We start from the raw sequence: 20,271 nt of genomic DNA on the forward strand, positions 1-20,271 counted from the left end.
TTGCCACTAGTACAAACCACTACACAGGGTGCAGAACGGAGAATTTTGCCAGAGAGTATCACATAGGTATGAATTTTAGTTTTACTCTTTAGACATGGATCTTATCTTACCCCAGCCTATCATCACAGAGAAGAGAACCACATAATAAATGCTTGAAATAATGGTGACCCATCACTCATATTCTGTGGCTACCCAATTAGGATATTTTGCAAACAACTTTGTCAAGAGAGATTCTCTCACACATCTCCCACATTTTCCCACTACCAGGTTCTCAAAGTGTTTTAGTCTGCAGGGCACCAGGAAAGGCTCCACAGAGCATAGTTTAAAGAAATGTTGCAATTAAGAGCAACTCAGAAGCACTTCACTGAATAAACATAATAGTCTCAAACAGTGGTATCTGTTGCACAAAAGCAATATAGCTTTTACTACACAGAAAATATTGTGCATATGTAACCCACACACGTCCTGGGTGTGGTGTTCTGTCCCCTCTAGTGGCACCGAGACCACTTAGAGATTAACGAGTCTGCTACAGCCTTAGCTAAAAACCATGAGGCTTTTAGCTCATGCAGTAGAGAAGAGGTGGGCAAACTACGGCCCGCGGGACTGTCCTGCCCAGCCCTTGAGCTCCCAGCCGGGGAGGCTAGCCACCGGCCTCTCCTCTGCTGTCCCTCCGCCCCTGCAGCCAAGCTGCCACGTGGGCAGCATGCTGGGTGGTGGGGCTGCGTGCTCCCGCAGGCCAGCGAAGCAGCGTGTCTGGCTCCAGACAGCCAGCGTGGCTGCCAGACATGCTCCTCTGAGTGGCATGGTAAGGGGGCAGGGAGCGGGGGGTTGGATAAGGGGCAGGGGTCCCAGGGAGTAGTCAGGGGATAGGGAGTGGTTGGATGGGGCAGAGGTTCGGGGCAGGGGCAGTCAAGGGATGGGGAACGGGGGGGGGTTGGATAAGCGTGGGAGTCCCAGGGGGCCTGTCAGAGGGCAGGGGTGTGGATAGGGGTCAGGGCAGTCAGGGAGCAGGGGGGGTTGGATGGGAGTGGGGTTCCAGGGGTATTGGATGGGGGGGGTCTGAGGGGGGCAGTCAGAGGGCAGGAAGTGGGAGGGGTCAGGGCAGTCAGGGGACAGGGAGCAGGGGGGTTGGACAGGGGGTGAGGTCCCGGGGGGGCAGTTAGGGGCAGGGGGTCAGTGAGGGGGCGGTAAGGGGACAAGGAGCAGGAGAGGTTGGATGGGTCGGGAGTTCTGAGGGGGGCAGTCAGGGAGCGGGAAGTGGGAGGGGTTGGATAGGGGGCAGGGGCCAGGCTGTTTGGGGCGACACAGCTTTCCCTACCCAGCCCTCCATACAGTTTTGCAACCCCAATGTGCCTCGAGGTAAAAAGTTTGCCCACCCCTGCAATAAGAGGCTCATGTATGTAGCTTCAGAAATCCCAGGTTTGATCCTGCCCACCAACAACTTGGATCTGTATGTGTTACACATATGCATACTGTGATGACGGTGTGTGCAAAAGTGTGTGCTTTGAAAATAAACTTTCATCCATCTTCATAGTCATCATCTATTAGCAAAAATAAATAGATCATGGGCCCCCAATTACACAGAGGCACAGGAACAGGCCCATAGGTGCCCCAGTGACCTCTTTATACACCTAATATTAATCATCACGATTTGACAATTGCGGGATCTTGGTAAAAGCTAAAAACTGCAGGACCTAGGCCAGTGGCGGGCAACCTACAGCCCAACAGGGTAATCAGCTGGCAGGCTGCCAGACAGTTAATTTACATATGTAGGGCCATGGTTCACCATTCCCAGCCAATGGGAGCTGTGGGAAGCAGCAGCCAGCATGTGTCTGCAGCCCGCGCTACTTCTCGCAGCTTCCGTTGGCTAGGAATGGCGAACCGTGGCAACTGGGAGCTGCAGGTAGCCACGCAAATGTAAAAAAACTGTCTGGGAGCCCAGAGGCAGATTACCCTGACGGGCCACAGATTGCCCATCATTGATCTAGGCCTTCATCCCTGAAATTCCACTGCTTAAATGGAGAACAAGTTTAGCTGTTTCTATTGCACCAAAGGATTCCAGACACCACATACTAGCATAAAAGCATCTAAAAAACCTAGAGATGGCATCTAAACCTACAGAGAGTCCTGTGGCACCTTATAGACTAACAGAAGTATTGGAGCATAAGCTTTCGTGGGTGAATAGCCACTTTATCAGATGCATTTAAACCTAGTTAACTTTTGATCCCACCATCACAAATTCAGCTGCTACTTAGAAAACATCTGGATTATTCTGATGGAATGGAAGAATGTGTGCCAAATTCAGGATGTATTGATTTATATCACTGATTTAAAATCATAATTTAAATCAGCAGGCAGGAAACCTTAATTTAAAGAATCAATTTTATACTTTTGCATTTATACTTTCTATTTATTTTTCTAAAGAAAGTTGACTTTCATTGTTTGCAAAAATAAGTTCCAAATTATACCTACCAAGGAGGATACACTATAGCTATACACCCTTAAGTAATTATATAACTTAACATTTATTATGTTAGAAAATGGTGAATTATACGTTTTTTATTTACTTGATGATTTCATTTTTACCCATCACCTGTGTCAAGGTGCATTTGAAATTTAATTAAAAATGCACAAAACCCAGCATTGTGAAATGTTTTTTTTCTTTGTTAATTAAAAACTACCTTAAATATGCATGACAAATAAAGGAAAAAATCCTAAATTTATCAAAACTAAACTAATTAATGCATTAAACAAATAAAATACTAGCTGTAGTTAATTAATTGAATGGGTTGTTTCTCAGAGACTTCTAGGTCAGTAAGGACCATCATGATCATCTAGTCTAACCTCCTGCCCGGACCAAGGAGTTTAACATGTAAACAAGTCACAGACCCCAATAAAGGCCCATAGTGCAATGAAGGTTGTTTCTGGTCAGCATGTCCTTTAAAATTTGAAATCTAGCAGATGTCATCCTCTCAGATCTCATTTTTATTCAGAGATTGGAAGAGGAAAACAAGCTTTTCTTCTCTTTCAACTCCCAAGCCATTTTTCAACTTTGAATGAATTAAACATTGAAATGAACTAGCTGAATAAACTGAAAAGAAGAAAATATTCTCTCTGCACCTGCAGAAGAGACTACTGCTGTCAAAAGCTGTCTTAGCTGTTCACCAAAACCTAGTTCTAGGTGCTTAGCCACTGATTTCCACCAGTTCAGTAACCTTTCTTTCAAACTTTAGCAGCAAGCATACTTTTTTAAAATGTAGTTGAAATGATCTTATTAGATTATAGTAACTGTAGTCCTTAATATAAGTTGCCATGTTTTCACACTTTAAATAGATTATTTTTACAAAGAAAAATGCATTTAAGATTTTTTTTTAAATCAATATTTAGCTACCATGACTAAATGTAGAAAACAACATTTGGACAAGGAGGTGGAGATCAAAATTATCTGGACCAGCACAATTACAGTTGCCAAATTAGAGTTTTTGCAGATTTCTTTTATCAGGAAGTGTTGAGGCCCAGATTGTTTTGGTTAAATAGTAGAAGCAACCAGGGCCGCCGGGGGGCGGGAGGAGGGGAGGATTTGCCCCAGGCCGCACAGGGGCCCCTACGAGAATATATTATTCTATAGTATTGCAACTTTTTTTTATGGAAGGGGCCCCTAAAATTGCTTTGCCCCAGGCCCCCTGAATCCTCTGGGCAGCCCTGGAAGCAACACTCATTCTTCATTTCAATAACATAGTTATCTAGTTTGTGGCCAAAATCTGGAAGGATCGAAATGTCAGATCAGTATTTTGGGGCAGATTTTTAAAGTGCAGTAGTAGCTATGTTCTGCATTCCAACGAAAACTGAAGGCTTGAAAACCACCATGATCCCCTAAAAAAAGAACAGGAGTACTTGTGGTGCCTTAGAGACTAACAAATTGATTTGAGCATAAGCTTTTGTGCGCTACAGCCCACTTCATCGGATGCATGCAGTGGAAAATACAGTAGGAAGATACATATATATATACACACAGAGAGAGTGATCAGTTAAGCTGAGCTATTATCAGCAGGAGATGAAAAAGAACTGTTTGTAGTGGTAATGAAAATGGCCCATTTCCAGCAATTGACAAGGAGATGTAAGGAATTATAGGTGTGTGTGTGTGTGTGTGGGAGAAATAACTGATCACTCTCCTTATAGTGTGTATGGTAACACCCATTGTTTCCTGTTCTCTGTGTATATATATATTTATCTTCCTACTGTATTTTCCACTACATGCATCCGATGAAGTGGGCTGTACATTGCTTACATTAGACTGGCAGCTGATTGGTTTTGTGAGAGTAGCAAGCTGGCAAACCTAACACTCTTGCCCCGCACTGTGCCCCATGCCTCCTCTGAGGTCCTACCCCCCTCTTTGTTGCTCACTCTCTTCACCCTCACTCACTCATTTTCACCAGGCAGGCTCAGGGGGCTGGGGTGAGGGCTCTGACTGGGGGTGTAGGCTCTGGGCTGGGGCCAGAGAGGAGGGATTTGGGGTGCAGGAAGGGGCTCCAGACTGGGGGGTGGAGCCAAAGGGTTTGGAGTATGAGAGGGGGCTCCAGGCCGAGGCAGGGGGTTGGGTGTGGGAGGAGGTATGGGCTGGGGCAGGGGGTGAGAGTGTGGGGAAAGGTTCCAGCCGGAGTTGCAGGCTCCGATGTGTAGCCGAGGATGAGGGATTTGGGGTGCAGGATGGGCGTCTGGGCTGGGACCAAGGGGTTCGGAGGATGGGAGGGAGATCATGGATGGGGCAGAGGGTTGGGGAATGGGGGTGGGGTGTGGGCTCAGGGGTGGGGATGAGGGGTTTGCGGTGCAGGAAGGTGCAGTGGATTGTGATCGAGGGGTTCGGAGGGCAGGAGGGGGATTAGGGCTGGGGAAGGGGGTTGGGGCACAGGATGGGGGTCAGGGATCCAGGTGGCACTTACCTTAAGCAGTTCCCAGAAGGAGCAGCATGTTCCCCCTCTAGCTCCTATGTGGAGGTGCGGACAGGCAGCTGCACCCCATCCGCAGGCACCGCCCCCACAGCTCCCATTGGCTGCAGTTTCCAGCCAATGGGAGCTGTGGAAGCAGCATGCAGAGCCCCTGTCTGCCCCTATGTGTAGGAGCTAGTGGGGGACATGCCAGCTACTTCCTGAGAGCCAGTGCTGACTGGAGCTGCCAGGATCCCCTTTTGACCGGGTGTTCCCGGAGACCTGCTGAGCTAATACTCGGAACAGAGGGCCTCTGGCTGACAGCCCCAGACTCAGGCTGCCAAGATCACCACCTGGCTGATATTTGATTGGCCAGGCTCGGCTTTTTTATGGATTTGCCAGTTGCCAGAAAAATTATTTAATCTATAGGGATTTTTGTTGTTGTTTTTTAAACGTGAGTCTAAAGATTTGCATTATTGTCACAATACACAATATTGTCACAATACACTGGGATATCTAATGTTAAAAGTTTCTCTGTTCAGCTACAGATGCTGCAGTGCTCCCACTTCCACAGTTTAAATAAGAATATGATGTTAACAATCATATCAATAGGTGTTCTCTCTCTAGATACTATAAGTGACTGTTGAAGGTGGTGGACTGCAGAGTTGGCTTGTGATTGGGGTTGCAGAAGGCTTGCTTTGTGGAGCGGGAGAATTTTTTTTTTTTTTTTTTTTTTTTTTTTTTGCTTTTCAAAGGGGGCTACGGCTGCCAGTGCATCACTCTGCCTCACGCTCACAGTTGTTGGTGTCACTAAGTAGAAATCTCCTGGCTAAAGCCCATGTTAGGGGCTAGGTGAACCAAAGTACCTCCATGTTAAAGGCCTTAATGTTAGCCTCACTAAACTTGTGTGACCTAGTGTAACCTAATGTACTAATAGCTGCAAAAATGTAGTATTAGCGGTTAGTTTTTGATTGTAACAGCCAGTTCTCTGCTGTAACACATTGAAGCTAGGCTAGAGCACGCTCAAGGCCGTTTTAAGATACTGTACACTTGTCTCAGCAACAGGGGGGAGGGGAAGGAAGAAACAAAAGATTGACTAAGAAAGGATACTGCAGCTGGATGGGAAAGTACAGGGGAGTGAAAGATCAGCTAGTCAGCATAAGGAAAGGAATACAAGAAGAGGGGTATAAATATTCCTGCCCCGCCTGTGTGCTATGTGCAGGATCTGAGATTGTTATTTCTCCCTTGCACCTTATATGAGCTCAAATAAATTTGGTTGTTTGCTTCTCCACCCTGGTGTGTTTATTGGCGCTTAAGCACTCTGGGCAACGAACCACTGTTGCTTGCCTCTGGCACTGCTGTGTCTGCAACAGTTTTTGGCGTCCCTGGGTGGGCCAGAGGCAAAAATTAGCCTTGCCTGGATCCCTTCTGGTGGTCAACGGATTGCAGTGACGACCGACGCCCAGCGCGCACCAGTGACTTCATCGGGGGCCTCGGCAGAGACGTGATCTGGCTGACCTCGGAGGGCACAACGGTGCAACGCGCTCGAGTAGTGGAGAAGCAGTTGTGGGCGACGGTGTGGAACCGGTCCCAGGCGACAGTGAGGAACCGGTCCTTTGGATAAGGTAGGAACAGTCCAGTTGTCTGGACTTTCTCTGTTAGGATCTGGGGACGCCAAGCATCCACCTGCGACATGGGGCAGGGGCAGAGCAAGGTGGGGAAGGCAAGGTGCTCCCCCCTAGAATGCATTCTGGAGAATTGGAAGGTGTTTGGATTGGATCCGTTATCCAAAAATAGGTTACAAAGGTTTTGTACAGTAGACTGGCCCCAGTATCAGTTGGAGGGTCAGGAGAGGTGGCCACCTGAAGGATCAGTGAATTACAGTACAATCCTTCAGTTACTGTTGTTTTGCCATTGTACAGGTAAATGGAATGAACTTATTTATGCACAGTTGTTTATGATGTTAAGAAGTAAGTCAGATCTCTTGTTAAGGTATAATATAACCCCGACTGTAAGGTATAATGCAGCCCCAACAAGATCAGTAGTAACTAATGTTAGTTTCCCGAACCCCTCCCCAGTTGTAATGGCAGAACCGATGTCCCCTTTGGCCACAGCACTCCCACCATATAGAGAAAAGGTGCCCTCAGCCCCGGAGATTGCTCCCTCAGTAGGAGTCTATCCACTGCTTACAGAGACTAGGATATCTCGCCAAGCAGCGCAGGACCGTGTGGCAGAAACTGTGCAATTGTACAACCATGTTCCTTTTGATCCTATGGCTCTAGCAGCCTTTAAAGCACAGGCTGGAGAATTTTCCACAAACCCAAGTCGTTTTATCTCAGTCTTTGAGGGATGCCTAGTGAGTCACAAGCCCGACTGGGATGATTGTCAGGTCCTTTTAAGAACTTTACTTTCTGAGGTTGAGCGGAATCAGGTACTGACAAAAGCTAGGGAGGAGGCAGAGTGAAGACATGAGGCAGACCCGGAACATGTCCCTGAAGCAAAAGATCAATTTCCCTTTAGAAACCCTCAGTGGGACCCTAATAATCAGCAGCACTTTGCCCACCTAGCTGCTTATAAGGACTTGCTTTTACATGGTCTCAGGCACTCGGTGGTAAGACACAATAACTGGGCCAAGCCCTATGAAATTGTGCAGGAGCCAAAGGAAACTCCAATTGCCTTTTTGCAGCGCATTCGAGACACTATTCGGCAGAATACTAGTGCAGACCCCGATGATCAGGCAACTGAAGCAATAATAAAGGGCATTTTCCTTAGCCGTGCAGCTTGTGATATCAAAAGGAAATTACAGAAAAAGGAGGATTTAATGGGCATGACTATGGCACAGATTTTGGAAATTGCAAATAAGGCTTATAGCCTTAGAGAGGGACAAAAGGAGAAAAAGCAAGTGAAAATGATGGTAGCGGCAGTGCAGGCTGGCACTAGAAGAGGTGAAAGAGGAAGGGCAATAAGGGGCCGTGGACGTCCTGGCTCACAAGAAAGACGTTTGGGTCCCAATCAGTGTGCTATCTGTCGGCAGGAGGGACATTGGAAAAATGAATGCCCTGAAAGGAAAAGTACCCACATGATGGCGGCAGAGGATAATGATTAGGGGTGTCAGGGGAAACGGACTGTCCCGCCCCCGGAGCCCCGAGTAAAAATGCGGGTGGGAAATTCAGAAATAGACTTTCTAGTAGACTCTGGAGCAGTACGAACTGCTGTAAACCAGCCCCTCCAGCTACCGGTGGTGGATTCCCTTACTGTGGTGGGTGCCACAGGCAAAGGAACCAAGTGTCCAGTATATGCCCCAGTGGAATGTGCTTTGGGAAACAGAACTATATCCCACAAACTGGTTTACCTTCCAAATTGCCCAACGCCCTTGCTAGGGCGAGACCTACTTTGCCGTTTAGGTGCCACTCTGCATTTTACTCAAGATGAAATAACCCTCACCTTACCACCTGAGAATGCATGGATAATGACCCTTGCAGCTCAACCCTCAGCCATGCAAGCCCCAGAGTGGAGCCAGTGTGAAAATCAAATATATCCCCTGGTATGGGCATCAGGGATCCCAGGAAAAGCCACTCACCAATCCCCTGTTAAAATTCAGCTTTTGCCAGGAAAAGGCCTGGTGCAAATTAAACAGTATCCAATCAAGAGGGAAGCCAGAGAAGGGTTACAGGGAACTATAGACCGATTCCTACAATACGGTATACTTCGAGAATGCCAGTCAGCTTGGAACACCCCTATTTTGCCAGTGCAAAAGCCTGATGGCACGTACCGGCTGGTGCAGGACCTAAGGGAGGTTAATGAACAGGTTAAAACTTTGCACCCCCTCGTTCCAAACCCATATACCTTGTTGGCCTCAGTGGGGGGGCAGTACACCCATTTTTCAGTTTTGGATTTAAAGGACGCTTTCTTTACAATTCCGGTTGATACACCATCTCAAGAGATTTTCTCCTTCGAGTGGGAGGACCAAAGGAGAGTTAAAAGGCAGCTTTGCTGGACTGTGTTGGCCCAGGGATTTAAAAACTCTCCCATCCTTTTTGGCCAGGCCCTGGCTAGGGACTTGGAGGAATGGGATAATGAGGACAAAGTCCTCCTCCTGCAATATGTTGATGACTTGCTAATTGCAGCTGTTGGTCTGACCCCTTGCCTTAAAGCCACCGCAAGCCTCCTGAGCTTTATTGGACTCCGAGGATACAGAGTAGCACAGAATAAAGCTCAGATTGCTCTTCCAGAAGTACGGTACCTGGGGTTCCACATCAGGCAGGGGGAGCGCCAGCTTTCTAACGAGAGAAAGGAAGCTATATGCCAAGTTCCTATCCCAAGCAATCGTAAACGGCTCAGGGCATTTCTGGGAATTGTGGGCTTTTGCAGAATATGGATCCCAGAATTTGGATTGTGGGCTAAACCATTGTATGAATGTGTCAAGGGAACAGAACACGACCCTTTTCACTGGACACCAGAAGCTGACAGGGCATTTAAGATCTTAAAAAGAAAATTGATGGAAGCCCCAGCCCTGGGTTTACCAGACCTTTCAAAGCCATTTCAATTGTATGTACATGAACGAAAAGGAGTGGCTCTGGGCATGCTTACCCAGCTATTAGGCACCTGGAAACATCCCGTAGCCTATTTTTCTAAACAACTAGATCAAGTTGCAAAGGGATGGCCAGCATGTTTGAGGGTGGTTGCAGCTACTGCTCTGGTGTTAGAGGAAGCTGAGAAGCTGACGCTGTGGGGGGGTTGTACAAGTTTATACACCCCATCTGGTTAGGGCCTTGCTGGACCTGGTACTCAGGCTCGGGTAGCTCGGTATCAAGCTAAACTTCTGGAAAACCCTGAAGTTACCCTGCAGCCCTGCCCTTCCCTTAACCCAGCTACCTTGTTGCCTGAAACAGAGGAACAGGAACATGACTGTTTAAATGTAATAGATGCCCAGTATTCCAGTCATCCAGACTTAAAAGATCAGCCACTTCCAAATGCAGATTATGAATGGTATACTGATGGCAGCAGTGCTGTTATTAATGGACAAAGGAGGGGGGGTTTTGCTGTTGTAACTCTCCATGAGACAGTGGAAGCAGAAAGTCTGCCTGCCGGGACATCAGCCCAGCTGGCTGAATTAATAGCTTTAACTCGTGCGCTTGAACTGTCAAAAGGGAAAAGAGTTAACATTTTCACTGATTCCAGATATGCGTTTGGAGTGCTGCACGCTCATGCAGGTCTGTGGAAGCAGAGGGGGATGCTGACAGCTCAAGGCTCTCCGGCCAAGCATGGACCCCAGATTCTCCGGCTCCTGGAAGCAGTACAGCTCCCAGCAGAGATAGCTGTGATACACTGCAAGGCACACCAAAAGGAAGACTGAGACATAACCAGGGGCAACGCTTGAGTGGACAGGGAAGCCAAGCGTGCTGCCACCTTAAATCTACCGAAAACTGAAAACACCCACATGCATGCCCTCATTCCTTCAGTGGGGGAGCTTGCAACTCCTCAGTACTCCTGTGAGGAAAAGCAGCTGGCTGACAAGCTCGGTCTCCAGGAAAAGGAGGGGTGGCTCCATCCCACAGAGGGAAAGATCCTCCTGCCAAAGAGCCTGATCCAACCGGTGCTGCGGAGATTACATCAAACTACTCACGCTGGCAGGGAGGCCCTTACCCTGCTAATGGATAAATATTTCCTGACCTCTGGACTTCGACCACTGGCCTCCCAGGTGCAGGCTGAATGCTTAGTCTGTCAAAAGAACAACCCTCAACCAGGATTTTCAGTACCACCAGCCACTCTGGAACCCACCCCAGGCCCGGGACTGGTGTGGCAAATAGATTTTACTGAACTTTCCCGGACCCAAGGATTTAAATACCTCCTTGTCTTGGTGGACTGGTTCAGTGGATGGCCCGAAGCCTACCCATGCCGCAACTGCACAGCAATAACAGTAGCCCTTAAATTTGTCAAAGAAATCATTCCTTGCTTTGGACTCCCCCAGTGGATGGAATCGGACAACGGAACGCACTTCACATCAAAAATCATTCAGCATATAGCAGAGGCCCTACAGATTCCTTGGAAGCTCCACACCCCATGGCGAACGCAAGCCAGTGGTGTGGTGGAGCGTACAAATCAGACCCTTAAAAGACATCTCTCAAAGATTTGCCAAGAGGCTTCTCTACGATGGCCTGATGCCTTGCCCCTTGCCTTGCTTCGTATCAGGGTTCTCCCTAAGGGTAGATTAGGACTTAGTCCCTTCGAAATTGTATTTGGAACGGCATGGCCTATGAGCGGTACCCCAGTTCTGGCAGGGGAGTGGGAAGTAGGATGTGGGTTTTTTATCACAGTACATGTGCTCTTTGTCTGCTGTTCTCTCTTCTCTTCACAGGTATACCAAAGATCTACAACCGTCTCCATTGGATGCTCCTGTCCACTCCTTGCAGCCAGGCGACTCCGTGCTCATGCGTACCTGGAAGGACGAACCCCTGCAGGAACGGTGGAAGGGACCATACACAGTCTTGCTGGTTTCCCACATGGCAGCCAAGGTTGAGGGACACAAGACCTGGATTCATCACTCCCGTCTGAAGAAAGTACCAGCTCCAGCATCAACGGACAAGTGGACTGTGCAGCCCGTCAGTGATCCTAGTGATACTGATCTTGGACTAAAACTGCTGTTTAAGCGACATAAGGGCCAAACCTAATTCTCTTCAGTCTCTTAGGCCCTATATGGGTGGAAGTCCTCCTGTAGAGTCTCACATTCCCCCTATTAGTCGGCCATACTACTGCCCTCATCAAGATCGGTGGGTGGTACACGTTTTTGAACACAGGGGCCCCAATCAAAGGGTTCACGGGTTCTTATCACCCTCCTCTCCTCCTGTGCCATTTGATTCTGTTTGGGCACAGGTCCGTAGACAGCCACGACATCATTTCCATCCTCATCGGTATTAAGTGTTAAATGCAGTGTTTTCCCTTTGGGCGCCCTAATTCCCTTCCCCAAGAGTACCCTCACAGTTGGTTGTATTTGTCCTCTCAGGAATGGCCCTGCCTGGCAATATGGGTCCTTTTGTTTTTCATATGCCTTTTAGTTGTTCTTCTTATTCTTTGGGGTTTTGGAGACCTAGGATTTTAGGCCCTCTATGGCTCCTTTGGGCCATATTCCTCCCTGTTGGAATAGCCCAACTACATGCCGGTTGGGATCCCAACCCTCCTAAGGATTTTACTGTTAACACCTTTGAAGCCCTAAAGATTGCTTTTGCCCATGAGTTTAATTTTTCCAATTGTTGGATTTGTGTCCAGATCCCACATCATGCTGCTAGGCTACCCTGGAGAGTTGTTCCCCAAAATTGGTCAGACTTCTGTCAAAGGTGGATGGTAACCACATATAGCACCTCTACTAATGCAGGTTTACGAAGTAATTGTACCAAAGAGGCCCCTTATGGTTTACACAATGGCTCTTGGATTCCTTATTATAATAGTACACTTAAGCCCCAGCCAATTCGGTTGAGCTCTCCACCTGCTGGTCTCATATGCTTTCAGCAATCCAGTACAAGTAACCATACCTGGTTTGCAGGAAGTAGTACATGTAGGTTCTATATTGGTCCTGGTATAAATTTCACTGTCCCTTTAGTAAATGCCACTGGTCAACAGACAGACAGTGCAACTTTCCCTCTCTCCACAAATGATACTCTACAAAACCAGAAAGGGAACAATGGAAAGGCTAGCTATGGTGAATCATTCTGGGTCTGTGGTAATAGTGCCTATAAATGGCTTCCTCTTGGCTGGTATGGAAGTTGTTATTTCGGCTATCTTGCTCCTCCTCTCCGTGTCCTGGCCCAGGCCCCCTCAGGTCGCCCCAGGTATCAGCGATCTCTATATGCCACCATTGAGCCTATCAGTCAGGGAGATAGGTTTGGAATGATATTCCTTCCATCATATGGGGTGGGACGACTAGCCCAACTTTTTCAAAAGCTTTCTATGTTCCTCACCCAGTTTGCCAATAACACTCTGGCCATAGAAAAGAGCATCAGTTCTGAGCTCCGCCTGCTAGCCCTACAAAATCGCCAAGCTCTAGATTATGTTCTGGCTTCACAGGGCGGAGTATGTGCCCTTATTGAAAAAGAATGCTGTACATATGTCCCAGACAATGCAGAGGACATCAATAAGCGCATTTTATCCACCGAGCAGGCTTTTAATCAGTGGAAGGCCCTGGAACAGGCTCCCTTGCTATTTGATACTGTCTTTAGTTGGCTGCCCAATCTTGGATGGGTGGGAACAGGGCTAATTCACCTCCTGCTCACGGGTGCGGTATTGTGCATTGTTGCTCTTCTTTTGCTTACTTGCTGTAAAGCATTTATCCATAGAATTTGTACCTCTTGTTCTCAAGAAACCCCTATGTACCCCCTCATGGAGGACCCCGAAATTATTATACTTAATAACTTGCTAGCCACTGAATATGAGAAAACTCAGCCAAAAGTTTGTTGAGTGTTCTCAAAGGAGAGAGTTGTTGGTGTCACTAAGCAGAAATCTCCTGGCTAAAGGCCCATGTTAGGGGCTAGGTGAACCAAAGTACCTCCATGTTAAAGGCCTTAATGTTAGCCCCACTAAACTTGTGTGACCTAGCGTAACCTAATGTACTAATAGCTGCAAAAATGTAGTATTAGCAGTTAGTTTTTGATTGTAACAGCCAGTTCTCTGCTGTAACACATTGAAGCTAGGCTAGAGCACGCTCAAGGCCATTCTAAGACACTGTACACTTGTCTCAGCAACAGGGGGGAGGGGAAGGGAGAAACAAAAGATTGACTAAGAATGGATACTGCAGCTGGATGGGAAAGTACAGGGGAGTGAAAGATCAGCTAGTCAGCATACGGAAAGGAATACAAGAAGAAGGGTATAAATATTCCTGCCCCGCCTGTGTGCTATGTGCAGGATCTGAGATTGTTATTTCTCCCTTGCACCTTATTTGAGCTCAAATAAATTTGGTTGTTTGCTTCTCCACCCTGGTGTGTTTATTGGCGCTTAAGCACTCTGGGCAACGAACCACTGTTGCTTGCCCCTAGCACTGCTGTGTCTGCAACACAGTGAAATCAGTGCAAGCGCTCCTGGTGAGGACTCACACTGTTGACAGAAGGAGCTACTGTGGATATGCCAAGCTGTTTTAATTACTGCAGTGGCCGTACGTCAAAGTAACTTAAGACAATTTTGAGGTGTAGGCTAGGTTTGCCTTTCTAATCACACAAAACTGAACACCCCTGCCCCCCCGCCCATCGCTCGTTCTTCCCACCCTCACTCACTTTCACTGGGTTGGGGTATAGGAGGGGGTATAGGCTCTGGGATGGGGCCAGGATGAGAGGTTTTTGGTGGAGCAGGGGACTCTGGGCTGGGGCAGGAGGTTGGAGTGCAGGGTCCTGGCAGCCCTCTGAGGAATCGGCTGCCAGGTCCCTGCGGCCTCTAGGTACATGAGTGGCCAGGCAGTTCTGCACGGTGCATGCTGTCTTCGCACCCGCAAATGCTACCCTCACAGCTCCCAATGGTTCCAGTTCCCAGACAACGGGAGCTGCAGAGTCAGCACTAGTAGCAGAGGCAGCATGCAGACCCTCCCAGTCCCCAGTCACCACAGCACCTAGGGCCGCAGGGGGCTGGTGGCCTCTTCCAGGAGCAGGACAGAACTAGGGCAGGTAGGGAGCCTGCCTTGGCCCTAGGCTCCGGCTGCGCCACCACCAGGATTTTTAACAGCCCAGTCAGCAGCGTGCCGGTCAAAAACCGGGTGCCTGGCAGCCCTAGGCTAGACTTGCCCTCATTCTCCATCTAACCAGTGGAGGTTGGGAAGATAGGAGCCAAGGATCCCAAAGGACCACTAGCCTTTCCCAAAAAGCACAGCACTGTCAGTACTCACTTCTTGTAACACCCGCTGAAGGCTCCTGGGTGCGGCTGGACAGGAGAGAGGACGCTGCTAGGCCCTAACTCGACCTCTCATCACTCAGTGCGTACCAGCAAGGTGAATGAAGGACCCCTGAGAGCTGCTCACCTGGGACAGGTGCAGCTGGGAGGGGCGTGTCTACCCAAGTGCCTGATTTGTACACACACATACCCGCCAACGCCATGATGGTGTATTGGTTGGACTGGCTAGTCGGGCCCCGCTGCATTTGCCAGACTCTGCGCGCACATTTTTTATTCCTTTTATTCCCCCCGCACTTCCCATCAGGCATAAACAAGGACGGCTCTAACGAGTGGCGCCGCAAAGCGCGGTGAGGTTTGCACGACAGTGCGGAGAAAAGGGAAGAAGGAAGGACCCGTCTTCTTTGGTGCTGCCCGGGAAGTAAGATGGCGGCTGAGGTACAGTCTGTGCTCTTCGTGTGTCTGGGTAAGTGCGAGGCGGCCGCGCAGGCAGGGCCAGAGCGGGGACGCGTCCCCATGGCTGGGGTGGGAAGGGGTCAGGGGCGCCTGGGGTTGAGGCATCTATGGTGAGTGGAAGGAGAAAGGGCCGTTTCCGCCTCCCTCCGGGCCAGCCGCAGGAGAGTGGGGAGGGAATTAGCGGGATAGCTGCTGGGGACGGGGTAGAAGTGGAGTCCGTCTCCCTCGGACAGCAGCCGGAGAGGTGGATATTAGCAGGTCCCTTGCTGGGAAGGAGTTAGGAGTAGAGTCCCTCCTCCCCACCAGGAAGGAGTAGACGGTGAGTAAATCAGTGGTGGGCTTTCTTGGAGGGGGAAGGGTAGATGTGCATCCTGTGTAAGGGAGGAGCTCATGGCAATGTAATGAACACTTCTGGTATCTCCTATCCACCGTAATTCCCCTTCCTAATCTATTTCCCCACCCCCGCCCCCAACAAGCTGTTATCTCTGCCCAGAGGACTTGATACAGTGTCACAGTAAGTGTAACGCCAGGCTGTGTGTTCATGTTTAGTACCTACCTGCCAAAGTTTACAGAGAAGTTACTGGTTATGATACTATTCAGTGTTTTCATCGATGAGTTGACTAATAGGGCAGAGAGTATGCTTACAAAATGTGCATGTGACACCAGGCTTGCAGGGGTTGCAAACAAATTGGAGACTTTTTTCTGAAATCAACAAGATGAATATCAGTGAAGAGAAGTGAGTAGTATTTCACTTATGAAGGCAAAATTAAATGTTCTGTTGCAAAATGGGGAATAACTGACTTATTGGTAGTACTGCTGGAAAGGATCTGCAAGTTAGTGGATTACAAATTGAATATGAGTTAACGTAACACAGTTGTGAAAAGGGCTAATAATTTTTTGAGGTGTATTAACAGGAGTGTCACATACAGGACACAGGAGGTAAGTGTTCTCCTCCACTCTGCACTGATGAGGCCTCAGCTGGAGTACTGTGTCCAGTTCTAGACTCCACATTTTAGGAAAGATGTGAACAAATTGGAGACAGTCCAGAGGAGAACAACAAAAATTAAAGAAGGTTTAGAAAATCTGACCAATGATGAAAGGTTAAAAAAAAATGGGCATCTTTAGTATTGAGAAAGAGGACTGACGGGGAATCTGACAGATGTTTTCAAATATGTTAAGGATTGTTATAAAAAAGGACTATATCTAACTTTTTTCTCTATGTCCACTGATGGCAGGGCAAGAAGTAATGGGCTTAATCTGTAACAAGGGAGATGTAGGTTAGATATTAGGAAAAACTGACTAATATAATGGTAGAGAAGGTCTGGAATAGATTTCCAAGGGAGGTTGTGGAATCCCCATCATTGGGAGGTTTTTTAAGAACAGGTTAGACCTGTCAAAAATGCTCTAGGTTTACTTGGTCCTTTCTTGGTGCAGGGGGCTGGACTAGATAACTTCTACGGTCCCTTTCAGACCTATGTTTCTATGATTCTCTGAATCTGGCTACCTGGCCCTCCAAATCTCCCTGATGCACTGGAAGATAATCCTTGAGAAGACAAGTCTTCATTTGTTAAATTAGAACTGTGTTATGGAAAAAAAGATATGCACACAATCTGCTTTGCATGTGTAAATAAATAGATATTCATTACACAGCAAATTACAGTTAGTGCTTTGTAAGTCTTCTGTCTGCAGTAAATAAAACAGATAACCATTAATGGAACACATCTAGACTGTAAGCTTTCTGGGGCAGGGACATGGCTTACTCTGTGTCCAGTATTACATAATACTAGAGAAACTTGGGAATGGAGAGAATAAATCATATTCACTATTTTCAGGGAAGAATGAACAAAGTCAGAAAGTACAAGCAATAGGGTAAAATCACTGTAATAAATGTCAACTTCCCTGGAATTTCCCCTCATATTAGCTGTCCAAGAGTTGGTGCCATATGACAACAAGGGGTGAATGAGTGGGAAACAGCTTTCTTTTTTTAATAACTGCTGACCTGTCAAAGTTTCGTTCATTTAAAGTATTTTAAGACTGCATTGAGCTTTGCTTCTGCCAGTGTTGAGTTTTGCTGTGTTTCAGCAGTTATCTAAAATTTTCCCTGTGCCCTAAAAGGTAATCTTTATATATTAGTAAAATTTTAAGTATATGTAATATTTTTTATTAAAAAGAATAAAAACTGAGCCCAATCAATTCAAAAAAATATGAATGTGATTTTAACACACATTGCAAATATCTGAAACTTTCAATATTTAAGTGTTCAGTTGTTTGAAGGAAGAGAGAACTTCAGAAATGACAGGCTATCTCATATGCACTTGAGAGTTGATTCCAGAGAGTACAAGGATTCATGTGAAGTCAGGTTGTTTACTTCTATATTTGTTTTGAAAAACTAATAGTCAAATATTCACTTAACATCTGTTTGTAACAAGAGAAGCAGATATTCATTACGCAGCAAAATATAATCTAATTAATAGTTGAATAATTAGATTGCTTCTGAATTTTTTCCTACCACAGAACAATAAATGAAGCATCCAGCAACATAAATAATCTAAATACATAAAAAGGAATTGGAACTGAGAAGAGGTGAACAAGTTCCAGTTTTTATTTAAGGGAGGACATTTTGGGGGGGAGGGATAGCTCAGGGGTTTGAGCATTGGCCTACTAAACCCAGGGTTGTGAGTTCAATCCCTGAGGGGGCCATTAAAGGAACTGGGGTAAAAATCTGGGGATTGGTCCTGCTTGGAGCAGGGGGTTGGACTAGATGACCTCCTGAGGTCCCTTCCAACCCTAATAGTCTATGATTCTATGATTTTAAAAAAAAAAATTACTCTTTTTACACTTTTTGGTTTTGGAGCTCACCCATTAATTTAACTAATGCTACTAATAGGCAGATAATTATACCTTAAATGCAGATTGTTAGAATATGCCTCTCTCGTAGTTGACTTTGTCCAAGGGCATGCAACAAGTTAGAGCTCTTGAGTTCTAGCCTAACTTTCAGTCCCCTGTCTATTAATTTTACAGAAGTTACAAACATTACATTTGACATACTGATTGAAAAGTCTCAGCCATATGGGCTGTAGCTCACAAATATAAATTCTACTGGTCACTTCACTTGAAAGGCTTCAGTAAGAATCACTTTTGTTTTATACTTCAAATAGATTCAATTGAAGGGAGATGTCCTTGCTATTAAAAAGTGAGTGAAGAAAAAAATGTCTTTTGGAGAAAACTACCATAGATCCACTTGCTTTCTTCACACGTGAAAAATATTTTTTTAATTTTTATTTAAAAAGCTTTTATAGCTTTATTAAGTTATGATCTCAGAAGTTCACATAGCAAGGAAGTCAGCCCAGATATGTATTTGAACAGAAGGTTACAGTATATTGCCAAATGTGTAGCTGGTGAAACCTTAAATGATATACTCTCCTCCGATACATATTGGAGCAGTGCCCTGGTCTTAGTGCCTGTTTACATTAGAGAAAATTTGCACTAGTGTAACTACACCAATGGAAACCCTTAATGTGTATGCACTGCACCAATCTAAAGTGGGGGTTACACAGCTGCAGTTTACTCTGGTAATTCCAGATGAGTTTACATCAATGAAACTTAATCTTTATAATGATGCTGCATGTGTACATTACCAGTGCAAATTTCTATAATGTAGACAGTGGATGAGGGACATTGTGTTTCTTCATCTGAAATATCCTGACTGTAATCCTTTAAAAAATAATCCACGCACTTTTGGCAGGAGTTATTGGATGGCTTTTGTGTTCTGGTGAAATTCCAATTTATCTTATTTATTATAAAACTCGGTAATATGTTTTGCATGCTTGTATTCCCACTACAGTTTCAGTTAGGTACGTCATCCTTTTACTTGTATTGAAGTAGTATATAGCAGTGTTTCTCAAACTTTTTTTTTTCACAGACCACATGAAAATTGCTGAGGGTCTCGGCAGACCACTTAATGAGCTTTCCAAATGTTATTTGTACCATTAGCTAACTATTGTAAAGCACTTTGGATAAAAGTGCTATATAAAAAACCATAATGAACTTTTTTTTGTTCTACAAATAAAAGCACACAACTCATATTTTAATATCAGTAGTCTTTCCTCTCTAATGTGGTGGATGTGCCCCTCCTCCCTCTTCCGCCCCCACCCCCGGAGGCAGTCCCCGAGCTGGGGCTCTGAAGGAGGGGTGGGTCTCTCCCTCTTTCCCCCACTGCAGCAGCCCCCGAGCTGGGTCTGGGAAGGAGAGCCATCTCTCCCTGCCAGATGCAGCCCTGTGGCTGGGGAAAGTTGCGTCTTTCTCTGGCCACGGCAGCCCTGCATGTCCCAAATTCCCCCCACTCCATCTTCTCACCCCACTGTTCCCTCCCATCTTCCCCCTATTCCCTCCCAAGGCCACCACCTCACCTTACATGTGTGTCTTCTCCAGGGTCCAGGTACCTAATTAGTGGAGCCACGCCTATGTAGCTCCACTAATTAGGTGGGTGGCCCCTCATTCTCTTGTATGCAGCTGCCCATCCGGCACCTTAGAGGGAATTATCTGCGGACCACCTGAATGGGGCTCATGGACCATTATTTGAGAACCTCTGGTATATAGGGTTTTCATGCAATATCACATATCCAGAAGTGTCTGCCCTCTCCTTCCCTCCCTCCACATTGCTATGAAGCATTCTGCCTATAGAAAAAGCAAGTTTCATCACTCAACCATGCTAACATTACTTCTCTCTTAGTGGAGGGACCACATCTTCTAAGAAAATAGTCCATTCTTCATATGTTTTCTATCCATGATGTCCGCTAAATCTGTCAAAAAAGGTGTCAATTGGCATCATATTATCTCTTGCCCCAGTTAATCATTGCAGGGCTGAGGCATATTGCTGGTACAATATGGGGAAGTTTGCACTTTTTTCCTGCCGTGATGCCTAGTTTGTTACTTAAGAGATTGAAGGGAAAAGTCTATTTTGTGTATATTGTCATCACTTTCTATATGGTGGCTTTCCAAATAGATTTACCAATGTGGTGTACTT

General features: G+C 46.5%; 3 protein-coding genes and 1 long non-coding RNA gene across 8 annotated transcripts in view; 2 read left to right on the forward strand and 2 right to left on the reverse strand.

Moving 5' to 3' along the window:
- SH3YL1 (SH3 and SYLF domain containing 1) overlaps positions 1 to 15,187 on the reverse strand; it is a 115,260-nt gene extending 100,073 nt beyond the window's left edge. The window contains exons 1-2 of one of the 3 annotated variants that reach the window (XM_050950921.1): positions 15,111 to 15,187; positions 14,788 to 14,904 (exon numbers count right to left, since the gene is read on the reverse strand). In XM_050950921.1, the coding sequence (XP_050806878.1) occupies position 14,788 (1 nt within the window). In that variant the 5' untranslated portion in view covers positions 14,789 to 14,904; positions 15,111 to 15,187. The other 2 variants (XM_050950919.1, XM_050950920.1) reach the window with 2 other exon arrangements.
- Positions 1 to 20,271, reverse strand: part of ALKAL2 (ALK and LTK ligand 2) — a 485,537-nt gene that overhangs the window by 411,263 nt on the left and 54,003 nt on the right. The gene's annotated exons all lie outside the window — the stretch shown is intronic.
- The window catches only part of ACP1 (acid phosphatase 1), a 31,835-nt gene continuing 26,684 nt past the window's right edge, over positions 15,121 to 20,271 (forward strand). For both annotated transcript variants that reach the window (XM_050951062.1, XM_050951061.1), the window contains exon 1: positions 15,121 to 15,255. In XM_050951062.1, the coding sequence (XP_050807019.1) occupies positions 15,216 to 15,255 (40 nt within the window). In that variant the 5' untranslated portion in view covers positions 15,121 to 15,215. The remainder of the gene's footprint in view (positions 15,256 to 20,271) is intronic.
- Positions 15,283 to 19,336, forward strand: LOC127049813 (uncharacterized). The gene is made up of 2 exons (XR_007774070.1): positions 15,283 to 15,981; positions 19,168 to 19,336. It is a non-coding gene; the product is annotated as an uncharacterized LOC127049813 (long non-coding RNA).

Source organism: Gopherus flavomarginatus, chromosome 4 (genome assembly GCF_025201925.1).
Source record: "Gopherus flavomarginatus isolate rGopFla2 chromosome 4, rGopFla2.mat.asm, whole genome shotgun sequence".
NCBI lineage: Eukaryota > Metazoa > Chordata > Testudines > Testudinidae > Gopherus > Gopherus flavomarginatus.